Below are 15,867 nucleotides of genomic sequence, written 5' to 3' on the forward strand. Positions count from 1 at the left end.
TAGATATAGTACATAGTTTAGAATTAGATACTTACCCCTGAATAAGTATTCTATGCTCCCATCTATATTGCAGCTCTTGAGTAAACTCATACCATAAATGGGCAAGATAAGGCAATCCACCAGCTGATATTAGACTGGCCGCTGTTACCGACAGTCTCCAAACCAAGCCATCCACAGGACTTGCTTTTAAATAGCTACAGAGCCTTGTCTCACCATTTTCCTGGAGCCAAATTAGAATCAAAATATTATTTTTATGTTAAAATTTATTTCTGAAATATAGTTGTTCATTTTTTACCCAATTTAAAAAATATATATGTCAGATAATGTAATTTTAAAAAGATTATATAGAAAAAATATGCTAACATTATTGCACATTATCATTTTATATCTGTTTTCCATCTACGGCATAACTAATATGATTAAGATTTTACGTCTTTGAATAAAAACTTACTTGTTTGTTCTCAACTTCCAATTGATCAGGATAGGGATAAGAACTATTGGCCACTGCATCAGGGAACACATAATACAACATAGTCATCAATAAATCATCTGCTATAGGACCTTTAAACTCTCCAACTGTTGTGTTTTGCCTCATTGCTGCCTTAACCAGTTTTGATATTGTGATGGGGGCTTCAGTTATTTTGTGCAACGGATTTACTATGCCTAAGCTTTTACTCAAACCTAGCACATCCATGATCAACTGCTTGTTGTCTAGTAATTGCATAACCCTGTCTATTGTCTCTGATAATTGACCTCGAATATTATTATGAATTTTTATTGTTATCGTCCAAGTTGGAGCCATTAAAGGGTCAATGTCAGAAAAGGTAGACGAATCAACTATGGCACTCTCTCTAAACTGTGGCCATATAGCATTAAGGAGAGCACTCTGAATAGGACTACTTTCCAAGCCAAATGGAATTTCGATCAGTTTCTTAACATCAAATCCATCAATTGACAAAAATTCATTTGATAATAATCTTTGTCTCCATGCAAAAGTATCAGAATATTTTAGTTCATATGAAAATTTTACTGAAATAACAACAGCATCCAGTGGTATAGGTGAAGAGATTTTCGACTTAAACAGACCAACAAGACCACTAAGGTGAGAACACTGATTAGAAATTCTTTCCAAGTGAATTGTGTCAAAGAAAACTTTAAAATCAGTGTCTTCGTAAATACCTAAGTATGTATGCTGCCAATGGTCCCTTATTTTAACGAAAAAAGGCACACCACAGTCAACATTCGCAAAAGCAATATTTACAGAACTCATAACCAACTTAATAACACTTCCTTCTACAAGAGGCGATCGAGGACAGAGCATTAGATATCGTTTTAGGCCGAACCAATTAGAAACAGGAAACGCACTTCCATCGGTGTCATCCATAAACTTTGTTGTGGAACCCCATAAACCGTTTTGTATATCTTTTAGTATGCTATGATCATCGTTATTATCAGTCTCTTCACAACCTCTTAGAGGTTCTAAAGCATGATAAGTCAATCTGAAATCTAAGCCATGTAGTTTAATATCTTCCGCCTTAGTTAACCATTTCTTTGTGTAGTCGCTAAACTGTTTCGCAAGTTTTGATCTAGGTAAATGCCACTCCTGCATTACTTCCTCTAGTCTAGCTATAAACACTTCCCATTCCGATGCAGTTGTAAAATCTTGGTGATAAATATCATATTCGTCTATTTCCTCATTCATTTTAAAATTAAAATTATATTATTTGTATTTTGTAAACTAAAATAGGCAGCTGTTCATGACAGTGACAGTTCAGCGATGTGCCATATGTTAGTTATCAAATGTCACCTATTCAAGAAATACTTCTTTTAAAGTCATATGTCATACCACAGTTTCGCTAACATTACATAGTATAAATGCGTAAACTTTTGGTTGGACTTATAGGTTGTCATGACAACAAAAATATTCGAAACATTCGAATATCGATGTAAATAATTATAATATTTTTTAAGTGAAGAAAATACAATAAAAAATGTTTCGAGGAGATAATTCTCATTCATTGAGTTATGAACAACAGTCAAAGTTTATTTTGGATCGTATAACTAACGTAGAGAAACACTTTGGTGAACTTTGTGTCGGTTTCGGTGATTATACTCGGAAAACTGCTAGGTTTGTTGTTTTTTATGTAATGAGTAGTTTTAAAACCAAAATTTATATCATGTTTGGATTGCTTTACGGCTCACACAGCTTACGAAAATTTTTCACTTTTATTACAGATTACGTGACATGGGAGACGAACTCGCAAAAATATTTAAGGAGTATGCTAATAATGAATTAGTTAACAAATCCTTGAGTACTGGTTTAGACAATTTGTCTTTAACATTAACCGCTATAGAGGAATATAGAAACTGTGCTGTTCAACGCTTGGAAGCTAAGGTAATCGAAATCCGCTTATATATGTACTAAGTAGGTACTTACCTACTTTGTAAAACTGACACCGATATTCCAATTCCAATAATAATGTTTCTTATGACAAAAGAACATCTAAAGTACCCAATTTGTTCTGGGATATGAATTTGAACCGCTATTCAAGCAAAATTCAATAGAATTTCGTAAGTTTCAAACTCAACTAGTTAATTAGTTAAACGTCAGTTTATAATTTAATTTTAAAAAATCAGTGGCTCTACAACCTTTTAGATCAGAGCCAAAGGCTTGGGTATCTGCTTTATCGGCTTGCCTTTAGATCAGTAAATTTTTTCGGTCTAAGTGATGTCCGTTTCATCACGAGTATTAATTGCGCACATAGACAAAAAGTCCATTAGTGCACACCCGGTGTTCGAACCGACTAAAGGGACCTCAGAGTTCGCATGCTGAAGCCAATGATGCTCTAAAATTATAGTAAATATTGTAAAATTGTAATTAATGTACGTGTTGTAGTTTTTTTTTTAAATAATATATAGTAGTATAATAAAGATATAGTATTATAAGACTCTTTGACGCACCAAAAAAAAATACATATATAACACAGGTAATTGGGGAGTTATGCCAATACGAAAATATTTGTAAACACGCCCGCGAAGAACTGAAACATACTATGAGCGTTCGTGAGAAAGAAATGGCGAGGAAGAAGATTCTTGACAAAGCTCGAGAAAGGCAACCATTTAATCGACAACAAGTGGTAAAGAGTTTAGTTTTTCTCCTAATCCTTGTATTATGATTACTGCATGCTAATTTTGCTTTATATGTTCGCAATAAACCCAACGCAATGTGTTGAAAAAGGTTTTGAGGCCAAAGATAGATGGTATGAATATGGCCTTAAAAAAAAGTATTAATTGGTATTTTACACTCATTGATCAGATCACATATCCCTAAAGAGAGACTTGCCATAAGAGGACAATGAAACACACGCAAAAATGTGTCTGTCTCTCGTCGTAATGGGCTACATAATTATAAGTACGATTCTTAAACAATCATATCGAATTTACGAAAAAAAATCAGTGGCGCTATGACCCAGACTTAACCTCAGATTTCTGAATCTGTTTCATGATGATTAAATCTAATAGGCGATCAGCCTCCAGTGCCTGACACACGCCGTGGACTTTTTGGATCTAAGACATGTCGGTTTCCTCACGTTGTTTTCCTTCGAGCGAATGTTAAATGCACACATAGAAAGTCCATTGGTGGTGCACAGCTGGGGATCGAACCTACGATCTCAGGGATGAGAGTCGCACGATGAAGCTACTAGGCCAACACTGCTCCATCTAATTTACAAATGAGTCTAAATTACGAAAAAAATAACACAAATATCTACTATATTCTACGCTACCTAGCAGTAGCGCAAAATTGTCTATCTCACCAGCGAAGATAGCAATCTCCTATACACTTCTTTTATAATATGATTGATCTCTTATAAAAGCGGCAAAATAATATGAAACCTGACATCGTTGTTCTTTGATAGACATACGCCGAATCCGAGCTCCTCAAAGCATCAGCTGAGATGTCGCGTACAGCTAAGGGTCTCAGCGAGCTGACAGAGTTCTTTGAAAAACGCAAGTTGCAACAACTGAAGGGTCTACTCACAGACTTCGTGATGGTGGAAATGACCTTTCACTCGAGGGCTGTGGAACTGCTCACTGTTGCTTATCAGCAAATTGGTGATATCAACGATAAAGCTGACTTAGAGGTTGGTACGATTTAATTTATCTTTGTGACTTGAAGTTCGAGCAGAGTGGGCATAGTTGCTTTTTGACTCTGGTCTCTGAGATCGTAGGTTGCGGCATGCCTTATTGGCAGGCACAGAAGGCTGATAACCTAATGAACCAGAAATCGAATGCACAGACCTTCAAATGTCTAACTGCCACTATTTTTTGGCTTAGGGGTTAATGACGAGGTTCGGTTTCCAGCGAAACAATCATTGTTTCTGGCGATCGATCTGAATCGACGCATAAATGTGTACTGTATCTTTCCCATGTTCATTCTCCAATAGTCTAAGATCCCGCTGCAGGATTGGTGTGCTCATCGACTTTTTGTTTAAAACCAAATTTTTATGTTTATTTATAATTAAGAGAATATATATATTTACTAGGGTGCCTATCAAAATTTGGCCGCCATTATTTTTGGTAAAAAATTTCGTTTATTTATTTTTTAAATAAAATAACGTCTACATCACGGTAATTAATATGAAGATTCTAAAAAATCACGGTTGCCGTTGCGCACCTGGCCGCACCTCTTTGCAGCCAGGTGTAAACAGGTATGATTTCGATAAATTTATACGTTTGTAACCTATTTTTATTAATTATATGTCAAATTGAAGCTAATTTTTTTCTATTAATTATCATATAAAGTTGCTTAATTAAATCTGGCCGCAAATAAGGGTTACTGGCTGTTAAAGATAATAAATATTTAAGGTAGAGTGAAAGAGAGTTAGCGCGTAACATCATTTGTCAGACGAGGACAGCGATTGTCGGCTGTGCGACGCTTTGGTTTTAAACAAAAAGTCGATGAGCACACCAATCCTGCAGCGGGATCTCGTACTACAATGGATTAGTAGAATTTTACAGTTCAGCTAACGTAAGAGATATTACAACAATCTACCTAGATTATTCCTTCAAAGAATATTTTAATGGTATGAAAAGGGGGGGACGTGCTTCTCGTTTGAAATCTTAGCTCTAATGGGAAATAGCGTATTTACATAGCAAATACAACAGGATATTATCTAGTCCATCGTTTCTCAACCATTTTTATGCCGCGACCCACGAAAAAGCTAAAAAGTTAAGTAAAACAGTCTTGGGACCCCGTCACTGTAAAATTATTAATTTAGTTTTATAACACTACACTATAATAATTATTCTTTCCTTTAATAAACTAATCTTTTGTATTTATTATTTTTTAACAAACTGCGACCCCTTTTAAAACAAACTCGACCCTCGCTTGAGAAACGATGTTCTATTCAGATTATAATATCTAATTTGATGTTTTTTTGGAGTTGTTATTGACAGGACTTTCCGAAAAAGAGGAACCAACGGTAATTTTACTTTTTTTTTCATATGAAGTATTAAAATGATTAATATCGAACCATAATGAAACAACGGTGTTGTGAACATAACATAAACATAATTATTATAAAAGTTTTTAGGTAAATAAACTAAAGTTGCATAAAAAACAATTCATTTTTAAGAATTTTATATAAATAATTTAATTTGCTTATTCAAAAGCAATTTAATAAAATATTGTAGAACTTCAAGCGGAAGCTAAAGTCCCCAGAAAAGCCAGTGAGCACTGGTATTTCGGCGAGATCTTCTTCGCTTGCGTCACTCATGTATCCACAAATGTCTCCACAAAAAGACGATGACTCCTCGGTAAGTATTGAATAAAATCATTATATATATCATTAAGTAGCACACCTTAACTGGCTATAATAACGCCAGTTTAATGGTGTATTTATTTCGTTTCTTATAACAACATCGGTATGTATTCGTTCATTTCATGGTAGTAGCAAATTTAGTCCTTGGCACTAATGGTAGAACTTAGTCGAGAGTTGGCGCTAAGTATGACTGTCATATATGAAATCCAATATAAGGGAAATTTTTATTGTTATACTTACCCTCTACTTCCGCTCGTGTCTGTAGGTCAATGGTATGTTATTATTACAGAGTTTGGGAAAAATGCGTTCACCGGATAAAAATATGAAAGCGAGATCAAGCTCTATAGCAGCACTCATGAACCATTCAACTTCGAAAGACGAAGACACTGTTTCGGTATAAATTAATTATATTTTTTTACAAGTAATTTAATATAAAAGTTACGATTTATAGCGTAGGTATTTAGTCCGAGGTTTGAAATCGAAGTTTAGAAGAAAATATTTCCTGCAGTAGCAGTTAATACAACAGAAACGTGAAGCACAACTTGCATTTATACAGTTTATTACAAATGAGTAGACCGTAACTAAACGAGAGTGTGTATGACTATGACCTAAGTAGTATTTTTAATAATTATATTTTCAACAGGAAACAGAAGACTCTGAAGATGAAAGTTCTACGGAAGAGTCCGAATCGAAATAAATGTGTTTGATCATAGAGTACATTATAATGCCTTGTTTTTATATAATATAGACTAGTGTAAGTAATAAAAATGTGTTTTAAAATATTGTTTATAAATAATACTATCCACGCAATTTATTTATGGATCATTTGACACCACATACAGGTCATCGACGGAGGAGCTAATCATAATTCAAAACAAAAAACGCGTAAAATTTGTCCAGTTCATACAAGGATGTACCTACCTCTCAATGTTCAACTGTGAAAACGTATTTATTCCTTTTGAATTCACCCTATTTGAAAGAAGTCAAATTTACGAAACGTCAACCTATGGTTAATGGTTATATTATCATTTCAAGTCAGGATAACACACGCGATGCGATAGTTCTCTGATTAGATATATCCTGTACCGCCCCGTGCAAGACACGGACAAAATCGATATGTACCTACATTGACTTTTAAATTATTACTTTTGGTATATCTATATATATAAAAATGAAACCCGTTTACGGTGTCACGACATAACATGAAAACGGCTTGACCGATTTGTCTGATTTTTTTTTTTATAATATACCTTGAAATACGAGGATGGTTCTTACGGAGAAAAATTAAAAAAAATTGAGTGAAAAAGTCTAAAAACAACACTTCTATAATCCCATACAAAATATTCGTAATAATACTTAAAAGTCAATTTGAACTTTAATACCATAGCATAAAGTTCAAGTGTTAGTGGAGGGGTTCCGGGAAGGTAAATTTTTATTTTTTGACATAATGTATTTGTTGTCTTATCAATTTTCTTTTTTTTATCTTACTAGCTAGACCGGTGTCCCGAATAGCAGAATAAGTATTTTAAACAAATAAAGAATCGACTGTTAGGCGGTACGATGTTCGCCAGGCCAGCTAGTTATAATATATACATATATATATAAAACCATTTTTGTTGAACTGTCAACGTAACTAAAAAGTTTCGACGTAAAAAAATATGTTGACAATAACTCTTGTCTCAAAACAATTAGCCTTGTTATGTAGTTATGATAATTAACGCTTACTGCGTAAAACATGGAGGAACTACATTTGCTTCTTACTGAAACAATAATTGTTGAAGTTTAATATGGCGACGCGTATCTCGTTCGTATATCCATATTATACTAGCTGACCTGGCAAACGTCGTTTTGCCATGTAGGTATATCATTTATAATAAAAAAATAGGGGTTGATCGTAGAGGGGTGATGTAATTAGGGGTTGTATGTATTTTTAATATATATGTAATAATTTAGGGGTAGTCCACCCCTTAACATTTAGGGGGTGAAAAATAGATGTTGTCCGATTCTCAGACATACCCAATATGCACACAAAATTTCATGAGAATCGGTCAAGCTGTTTCGGAGGAGTTTAACTACAAACACCGCGACACGAGAATTTTATATATTAGATTAAGTATCTCATGTAAATAAAAATACATTTTTTTGTAATGAGGAATAAAGTTCTTTAAATATTAATATGCACATTGCACATAGTATACTGATTTATATACATTTATAAAAATTATTGTTAAAACTTATGAAAGATCTCAAATGCATCTGACAGTAATGGGCTTCTTACAACATTGAATTTATTGTAAAGTTGCGTACTTTGATCTGATTGTTATTTCATGGACCATTTTGATAAATACAGCATAGAGGTACAATCCTTCTGAAGAAAAATATACAAATGTTTTCAAAACAATTTAATGTGTGAAATTACAAAAAATATGTGATACAAAAAACTTAATCTAACACTACAATTAAAATACCTATTTGTGAATAACAATTATTTTCACAGCTGGGTTGGTTGCAAACAAACACAATTATGATACATTATGTTTCAAGAATTATATTATATTGATAACATTTAAATTAAATTAGGTTATAATATAGACGTAGAGTTATAAATACATGAAGTTAATTTTATTTCTTCAAAGTGAAAAATGTTTTAGAATATACATTATTTGTTGTTTGCTTTATTACTTAAAAAAAGGTTTTTAAATTTTATTGGTTCTTTTAAGAAGATTTCAATGTTTATACGAGTTATAAGAATTACAAACTAATTTGGTGTTTTTTTTTCATTATAATGTTTGGAATGAAGATTTAAATCTGCATTAAAAAAGACAATTCATGCATATTACTACAAATCATACACTATTTTATGACTAATGTCAAATTCTTATATTATTTTTCATTTTCAACACCTGCTTGTGTCATCAAATCTGTGATATTTTTTTCCAATTCATCAACACGAGTACCCATTTCATCTATTCTATTAATAATTTGGTCAGACATACTTTGAAATTTATCTTGCATGTTTTGTAGCAAAGATTGCACCTGAAAATAATTTTATATTCGGGTAATGATGAAAATGTATGTGTATTTTAATATGATAATGGGCATTCAAGTGAGAGATAAGAACTTCAATAATATTGATTAAAATTCAATATTAGGTAAACTATAGAAGGGTGTGAAGGCATGTTAAATTGATAATAACTTACATATTGTGTTACTTCTTGCATATTCTTCGGGTCGTTACTTGGTGTGTAGTTATTTTCTACGTCTGATGTAGGTTGCTCAACTTTTGGATCTGCCATTTCTCAAAAATACGATTGCTTCCTATGAAACCGCTAGAACTACTTAACCGTTGCTTAGTTCCCAACAAGTTCGACTTCGACTGATTGTTGAATTTCAATTCGTTCAACGTTATCTCATGCTAAGGCACGATTTTACGAAAATCGTTTTGAGCGAGTTATTATGTTATCCCAAAGTGTAATATTTCTAAATTCGTGATTCTCATTACATTTGAAAACACATCAAAAAACATAATAATCATACATTAAAAATACTGTCAAAACTCAAAACCACAGATGATTTACCAATACGTCACGTAGTCAAATTTATGTATTGTCAAAGTTTAAATTTAACTTGAAACTTGAAAGCGAGAAGTCAAGTTGACTTTCATTCATTCATTTGAAATTAGAAATGTCAATTGTATTAAAAATCTGAACCATTGTTCATCGTTGTTAATTTTTTTATTTACAACTTTGTTATTTCTGTCTAAGCACTAAGGAGTAACCTAAACTTTGATAAGTATGTTCGAAAGTAAACAAGTGTATATTTTATCTATATCATAAAAATCATTATATGTGTTATGTTGATGTCGCTAATAAACAATATACCAGAGAACTTTTTGTAACATTTCTAATAATAACATAAATAAGTGAAAAATATTGTGGATTGTAGGAAAGAATAACATTTAATCAATAAGCAATGCAGCCGCTGTTAAAAAATGATATTCAAATTGATTTAAACCAAGTACGACTGGATATATTACAAGAGATCCGTGAATGTAATGACCGGGGCTTAATTCAAACAGCTAAATGGTTAGCGGAATTAAACTTTGCGTTGAGAGATCATAAAATACAGTATCCAGAACAGCAAAATCCATATGACGATATAGCATCAGATGAACGTGAAGCATACAGCCTATCCAAATCGTATTTTGATTGCCAAGAATATGATAGAGCGGCACATTTTGTAGAGAATTGCAAGAGCTCAAAATGTGTGTTCCTGCACCGGTATAGTCAGTATATGTCCAGTGAAAAAAAGAGGTTAGATAATGCCACTGATGTTGGCACTGAGAATCCTGAATCAACACAAGTTTTACTTGATCTTTTGTCTTATTTTAAGGTGAGTTTTCTTACTAATTCCTAATAATCACAAGAACTTGGCACTAAATGTGACTCCTATATGTCAGAAACTGATTGATTTGAAAAACACAACTGCATCTTAGTGCTAAGTAAAAGTTTTGCATAGGTTTTTGAATCTCATTGATAATTTATTCAAGTATAAAGTAAATAAGTGCTCTCCATAATAGATAAGAATTATTGCAGGCAAATCAAAACAGCAATGATGGCTACCTACTCTACTTGGAAGGGGTTGTTTTAAAGAAACTTGATCTTAGAAGTCAAGCAGTGTCAGTTTTACAGTCATCAATAGCTGTGACTCCTACCTTATGGTGTGCCTGGGTGGAGTTAGCTAGTTTAGCAAATGAATATGAAGCTTTGGATACTCTGCAACTGCCAAAGCACTGGATGATGTACTTTTTTGCAGCTCATGCTTTTGTGGAGCTTAAACTGTCTGAACAAGCTTTAGAAGCATATACAGCTTTAGCTGCAGCTGGATTTGAAAAAAGCACTTATATTAATGCACAAATGGCTATAGCACACCATGATGCAAGAGGTAAATATTACACTACCTGATATCTGCAATTTATATTTTTAGTTAAGTTAAAAATATGAACTGAAGGGAGACACCCTTTTAAAATTAATGACAGCAGATGCCATACGTAACTGCATGACATTTCATATCAGCTCGTGATACGGCATTTTCACTATAAGCTTAAATCCAAACATGAATTTTGAAACCGCATGGTTATGATAAAACTATTTTACAGATGTGGATTCATCTCTAGCACTATTTAGAGAGCTGTACCAAAGTGACCCTTATAGATTAGATAATTGGGATGTATATTCCCACCTTTTGTACTTAAAAGAGAAACGAATGGAGCTAGCTAACTTGGCACAGAAGGCTGCTGCTATTGATAAATATAGGGTTGAGACATGTTGTGTTATTGGTAAGTCTATTTACAGAATATTTAATATTGTCTATTTAATCATTTTTATTTTCATATTTTTTCATATATATTTATTTACCTAAATTATATTTTTTGTAATTTGCAAGCATACAACATATGTATGTATTAAAAATAATATAAATAAAAAAACCAGACTGAAAGCAGATTATGCAGATGAATATATTTTATTAATTTATGAAACAGAGAATATTTTATTGTCTCATGTATATTGTTTTTGTTAGGCAGTCTATTTATAAAAGTTTCTATATTAAATTAAATATAATACAATGTCTATACTACTAGTTCTCAAATTTATCAACAATATCCATATTGTAGGAAACTATTACAGTCTCCGCAGCGAACATCATAAGGCAGTAATATACTTTCAAAGGGCATTATCATTGGACCCCTACTATTTGTCAGCTTGGATCCTGATGGGTCATGAGTTTATAGAACTACAGAACTCCAATGCTGCCATACAATGCTATAGACAGGCTATTGGTATGAATTTTGTTAATGCTTTGAAAAACTGCTTTTTATTAAGATTTTTTTTTATAACAATTTTTTTTTAGTATTATGGCCATATATTATTCTTCACATTGCATTGCAATACCGATCCCGACATTTTGTCATGTGTAATAATGTAATTGAAGGCTACTTATATGTTTTTGCATGCCATTTTAATTAGCTGATTGGTGTTGTGCTATTGAACTTGTGCAATCCATCTTATGCAACACAAAGATTATTTATTATTATTTGAATGCAATTTTGATGTTGTCCTCCCAATATCTATAGAGCAAATATCGGAACCACTGAATCACACTGTACAAAAACATCACAGTCCGTATTACTATATAGGGAGTTACCTTCAATGGTATTAATATACTTTTTAAAATGGTTTTTTTTTTAATCTGGATTGATACATATTGTAATAATGTATTTCTTATAAAATGAACTCGGCACGAAATATAGAATATATACAAAATGAAACTTTTATAATATGTATATCTTATATTTGTAACACATTTCAACATTGTACAGATGTCAACAGAAATGACTATAGAGCATGGAACGGGCTAGGCCAAGCGTATGAGATACTCGGTTTGAATGGCTACTGTATATATTACTACTCAAGAGCGGCTCAGCTTAAGCCGGATGATTCGAGAATGTTGGTATCTCTTGGTGAAGCTTATGAAAAGATGGACAAAATACCTAACGCGCTTAAGTGCTATTACAAGGCCCATAGTACAGGAGACATTGAAGGAATGGCTTTGTTTAAATTAGCTAAGTAAGTAATAATCACTCAAGTCTAAATAATCCTTAGTAATAACCTAGTAGCATCGTCTTGTTTGGGACCTGTTTACAAACATATTATTATTATTATAGCCTCTATTCGGACATGCCAGTATTTTTCTTTATTTTTCGTATATTGTACTTTTCTTCCACTTTTGGGTGTCCGTTTGCCTGATGGCAAAGGCCTCCTCCAACCTTCTCCATTCTGGCCTTTCTATGGCCACTCTACCCCATGTTGTTCCCGCGACTTGTATAATGTCGTCGTCCCACCTTTTTTGTGGTCTACCTCTCTTTCTCTTTCCATCTCTTGGGTACCATTGTGTGATTATTTTACTCCATTTGTCCTTTCCCCTGATCATGTGGCCTGCCCATTTCCACTTTTGTCTTCTTATTTTCAAAGTTATGTCCTGTACCTTAGTCTTTCCTCTGATGTTGCTACTCCTTACTTTGTCTTTTCTTTTGATCCCAGTCACAACAAACAATATTACTATTAGTTACAAACATATATAATTTCTTTAATCAGGGCGGTTCTTCCAAGTACTAGTACAGGAAACTGGCCAAAATGATCATAACTAAAATGTGGCCATTAAGAATATAAGCCATTATGTCAGATTTTTTTACTACTTCTTCCTTTTTTATGTGTCCCAGGATCCTGGTGTAGTGAGAACTGTGGCTTCTCAGTTACATACACTATGTAGCAATATGATAGTTTAGATATAAAACGAAAATTGAAACAAAGTTAAGAAATATACTATACTTTAGTAAATTATCCACATTGTCATGGTTAAAAACTTTCTCGTCAAAAAAAATATTATACATATAAAATCGACCCGCCGTATTTGTTGTCTGTCTTACAAGCATTGCTTTATTAATCTCAAAGACAGTGTACACGAGATTTCCTAGATTGGTTGGAAAAATCAACAATTTGTACAGATACCGGCAAAAATTTTGAACAAATGTCCTTGCCTGCGCAGAAGCGATTTTTAGATATAGTGTGGATCGCGTGATTGGTAAATCAGTTGACGTTTGGGTCCCGCGCTGCGTCCACGATGCGCAAACTTTCCCCCACTCCCTTGTTTAATGTTCAAGAAGTTTGCCGGTATCTGTATGAATGAACACCAATCCTTGACAAATTATATTTACTCCTCATAGATCACCCTAGATGATGGTGGCATTAAGATCCGATATAATATATTTGCGTAATATATATATTAGGTTTAAGTTTTTCACTGACAGATAAACGGAGGAGTTTGCTATAAAAACATGTGTTTGTTGCAGATTATATGAAAAGTCGAATATGCCGAATAGCGCAGCAGCAGCGTATACGGCGGCCTGTCAGGACCCTGTAAACGAGCCGAGCAAGGAAATGCCTGCTGCGCTTCGCTACTTAGCACAGTACTATCTCAGGTTCAGCCTATTGGACCACGCATCGCATTACGCATACAAATGCTTGGAGTATGAAAGCGTAAGTAAACTATAATATAAACATTTTATTTGGACTCCAGGTATAAGTTAATTAAACTTAGGAACAGTTAGTTTTTTTAGTTCATACTTAATCAAATTGCGAGGCCTCATCTAAGGCCTAAACAATATTATTTTGAATGCTCATGTCCTGCGTTGCTCCTTTTTATATATGTATTTTTAATTTTACTCTAGGAGCGAGATTAAAAACCGACACTTAAGGTCAGTACTCACATACGGTATTACTCGATCGAGCTGAACTGTCGAGTAAAACCCATGGCATGGGCTTTCGTTCACACATTGAGCATTGATCTATCGAGTGATTCGCCGTTCAGTATTCACCGAACCGTTCGAGCCAAAGGATGTCTGTGCGACAAAGGAGACGGTGGCTGTATTTAGCAAGTCTCACAGTGCTTTATAAGAAAATCTAAGAAAATGAAAAGAAAAAACGTTAAGCACAGCTAGTAATTTATCATAACATTCATTTCTCTTATTTTTGTGGGAGTAATCTTTGGGCTTGACATTCCATAAACACTCACACTGTCTATATGTGTTAATAAAGTCTTCTATAGCGCTTTTGGAATAAACTCGCAAATCTATTTATCTTAAAAACACGTGTTTCAATCACGATAAACAATACCAGACTGACGCTCGCCTCGCGCCACTCGCAGTGACGTACACACGTTCGAGTCAAGATTGACGGCTCGCTTCGAGTAGGTTCGAAGGAAATTACTTTCATTTAATTCCATCGAGTCGGCTCGGTGCGAGCCTTCGAACTGTGAGTTTTGCGGTCCACACGTTGATTTTTACTCGACTTCGAGTAAAACTATCGAGTAATACCGTATGTGAGTACAGACCTTTAGAGAGCTATGACTCCTGTCTGTCATAATCCAATACGTTGTTTTCGTACTGAAGTCTGACAGCGTCAAGTTTCTGAATCTTACCCTAAGCTAACTAGACTAGACTAATATGTGAAAACATTTGTTTAAAAAACTTGCCTAGTGACCGGCTTAATGCTGACAATATAAATAAACCTCATACCTAAATATAGAAATGGCTACGGAACGGAAATCTCTATATAGACTAATATAAATGTAGAATTTTTTTTGACTGTATTTCATGCAAACCCTGAAAGTGGTAATCTGTGCTGTATAAGAACGTCAAATATTAGAATTCTTAAAATCTATTTCGCTATGAAATATATTCAAATAGCATTTGTAGCAAATTGTGTAAATCAAACATTCAATAATATATTATTTCTATTATATTACAGAACCTATTTGATATTTTTGACTGAATGTATGTTTGGTGGTGATAGTATTTTACTCGTTTCAGACAAAGGAAGCCGGTAAAAACATATTAAAAACAATATCAGAGAAACGTCTGCAGGCCTCGTCGTCCAAGCCAGTCAGTATATCAGATTTACCAAAACGGGACATGGATTTCTCCGTTACGGAAAACTCTGAAACATCGGATCCCTTCACAACACCGACGTTAAAAAACAAAAGTAGGAATAAATTGTAATAAAACCTGAACGTGTTTTTTTTTCTTATTACCACTGTACAGCTTATAGATAACAATGCAATAACGACAAAACAATCAATCGTTTAAGTCTAGAATAATAAATGATTTTCAGTTTCATGGTAACCAAAATAATTCTTTGAATTATAAAAAAAAAATTTTATAGACAATATTCTTCAATAGTCCAGTCAGTCAAGACAATTAATTCATTATAATTCCAAAAGTTTTCAAATTTTGATGTAAGGTCGGGAGTGGTATTAAAACAAACTATAAAATTTTGCAACCTGCTCTGCGGTCCGGAACATTGTTAAAAATGCAATAAATGATAATTTGCTCAGTTCTTGAGACCAAAATTCCAAAAGTTCTGCAAAGTTGGAGTGGTGTTAAATATATTATTTTACATCACGTGTCAAATTTGCAACCAATTTAAGT

General features: G+C 33.5%; 4 protein-coding genes across 5 annotated transcripts in view; 2 read left to right on the forward strand and 2 right to left on the reverse strand.

Annotated features, from left to right (window-relative positions):
• The window catches only part of LOC125056241 (rab3 GTPase-activating protein catalytic subunit), a 29,247-nt gene extending 27,461 nt beyond the window's left edge, over positions 1–1,786 (reverse strand). Inside the window, exons 1-2 of the mRNA XM_047659274.1 lie at positions 452–1,786; positions 36–220 (exon numbers count right to left, since the gene is read on the reverse strand). Coding sequence (XP_047515230.1) covers positions 36–220; positions 452–1,702 — 1,436 coding nt within the window. The 5' untranslated portion in view covers positions 1,703–1,786. The remainder of the gene's footprint in view (positions 1–35; positions 221–451) is intronic.
• A 77-nt stretch (positions 1,787–1,863) lies between these two features.
• LOC125056243 (CBY1-interacting BAR domain-containing protein 1) lies at positions 1,864–6,691 on the forward strand. 2 transcript variants are annotated; one of them, XM_047659276.1, is made up of 8 exons: positions 1,864–2,128; positions 2,236–2,395; positions 2,988–3,137; positions 3,918–4,142; positions 5,445–5,483; positions 5,695–5,817; positions 6,112–6,216; positions 6,466–6,691. In XM_047659276.1, the coding sequence occupies exons 1-8, from the start codon at positions 1,992–1,994 to the stop codon at positions 6,517–6,519; spliced, it is 993 nt and encodes a 330-aa protein (XP_047515232.1). In that variant the 5' UTR covers positions 1,864–1,991; the 3' UTR covers positions 6,520–6,691. The 2 variants fall into 2 exon arrangements, with proteins under 2 accessions (XP_047515232.1, XP_047515233.1); XM_047659277.1 differs by lacking the exon at positions 5,445–5,483 and having other exon boundaries at positions 1,866–2,128; positions 6,466–6,683.
• A 1,910-nt stretch (positions 6,692–8,601) lies between these two features.
• On the reverse strand, positions 8,602–9,369 carry LOC125055928 (heat shock factor-binding protein 1). Its single transcript, XM_047658686.1, has 2 exons — positions 9,023–9,369; positions 8,602–8,858 (listed from the first exon to the last, which is right to left on the reverse strand). Exons 1-2 carry the CDS (start codon positions 9,116–9,118, stop codon positions 8,706–8,708), a joined length of 249 nt encoding a protein of 82 aa, XP_047514642.1. The 5' UTR covers positions 9,119–9,369; the 3' UTR covers positions 8,602–8,705.
• Positions 9,370–9,489: 120 nt separating this feature from the next.
• Positions 9,490–15,449, forward strand: LOC125055927 (cell division cycle protein 23 homolog). The gene is made up of 8 exons (XM_047658685.1): positions 9,490–9,614; positions 9,768–10,214; positions 10,418–10,766; positions 10,981–11,160; positions 11,497–11,661; positions 12,202–12,448; positions 13,732–13,918; positions 15,250–15,449. The coding sequence occupies exons 2-8, from the start codon at positions 9,795–9,797 to the stop codon at positions 15,436–15,438; spliced, it is 1,737 nt and encodes a 578-aa protein (XP_047514641.1). The 5' UTR covers positions 9,490–9,614; positions 9,768–9,794; the 3' UTR covers positions 15,439–15,449.
• The last annotated feature ends 418 nt before the right edge of the window (positions 15,450–15,867 follow it).

This window comes from Pieris napi, chromosome 14 (genome assembly GCF_905475465.1).
Source record: "Pieris napi chromosome 14, ilPieNapi1.2, whole genome shotgun sequence".
In the NCBI taxonomy this organism is placed as follows: Eukaryota; Metazoa; Arthropoda; class Insecta; order Lepidoptera; family Pieridae; genus Pieris; species Pieris napi.

What these genes read in the sequence shown, in the direction of transcription:
- LOC125056243 (XM_047659276.1), top strand. Translation starts at nt 1,992, where the DNA reads ATGTTTCGAGGAGATAATTCTCATTCATTGAGTTATGAACAACAGTCA. An exon ending in CATTTAATCGACAACAAGTG is followed by an intron (nt 3,138 to 3,917) that starts GTAAAGAGTTTA and finishes GTTCTTTGATAG; the next exon opens with ACATACGCCGAATCCGAGCT. An exon ending in ACGATAAAGCTGACTTAGAG is followed by an intron (nt 4,143 to 5,444) that starts GTTGGTACGATT and finishes GTTTTTTTGGAG; the next exon opens with TTGTTATTGACAGGACTTTC.
- LOC125055928 (XM_047658686.1), bottom strand. Translation starts at nt 9,118, where the DNA reads ATGGCAGATCCAAAAGTTGAGCAACCTACATCAGACGTAGAAAATAAC. An exon ending in TGCAAGAAGTAACACAATAT is followed by an intron (nt 8,859 to 9,022) that starts GTAAGTTATTAT and finishes AATTATTTTCAG; the next exon opens with GTGCAATCTTTGCTACAAAA.
- LOC125055927 (XM_047658685.1), top strand. Translation starts at nt 9,795, where the DNA reads ATGCAGCCGCTGTTAAAAAATGATATTCAAATTGATTTAAACCAAGTA. An exon ending in ATCTTTTGTCTTATTTTAAG is followed by an intron (nt 10,215 to 10,417) that starts GTGAGTTTTCTT and finishes GAATTATTGCAG; the next exon opens with GCAAATCAAAACAGCAATGA. An exon ending in ATGCTATAGACAGGCTATTG is followed by an intron (nt 11,662 to 12,201) that starts GTATGAATTTTG and finishes AACATTGTACAG; the next exon opens with ATGTCAACAGAAATGACTAT.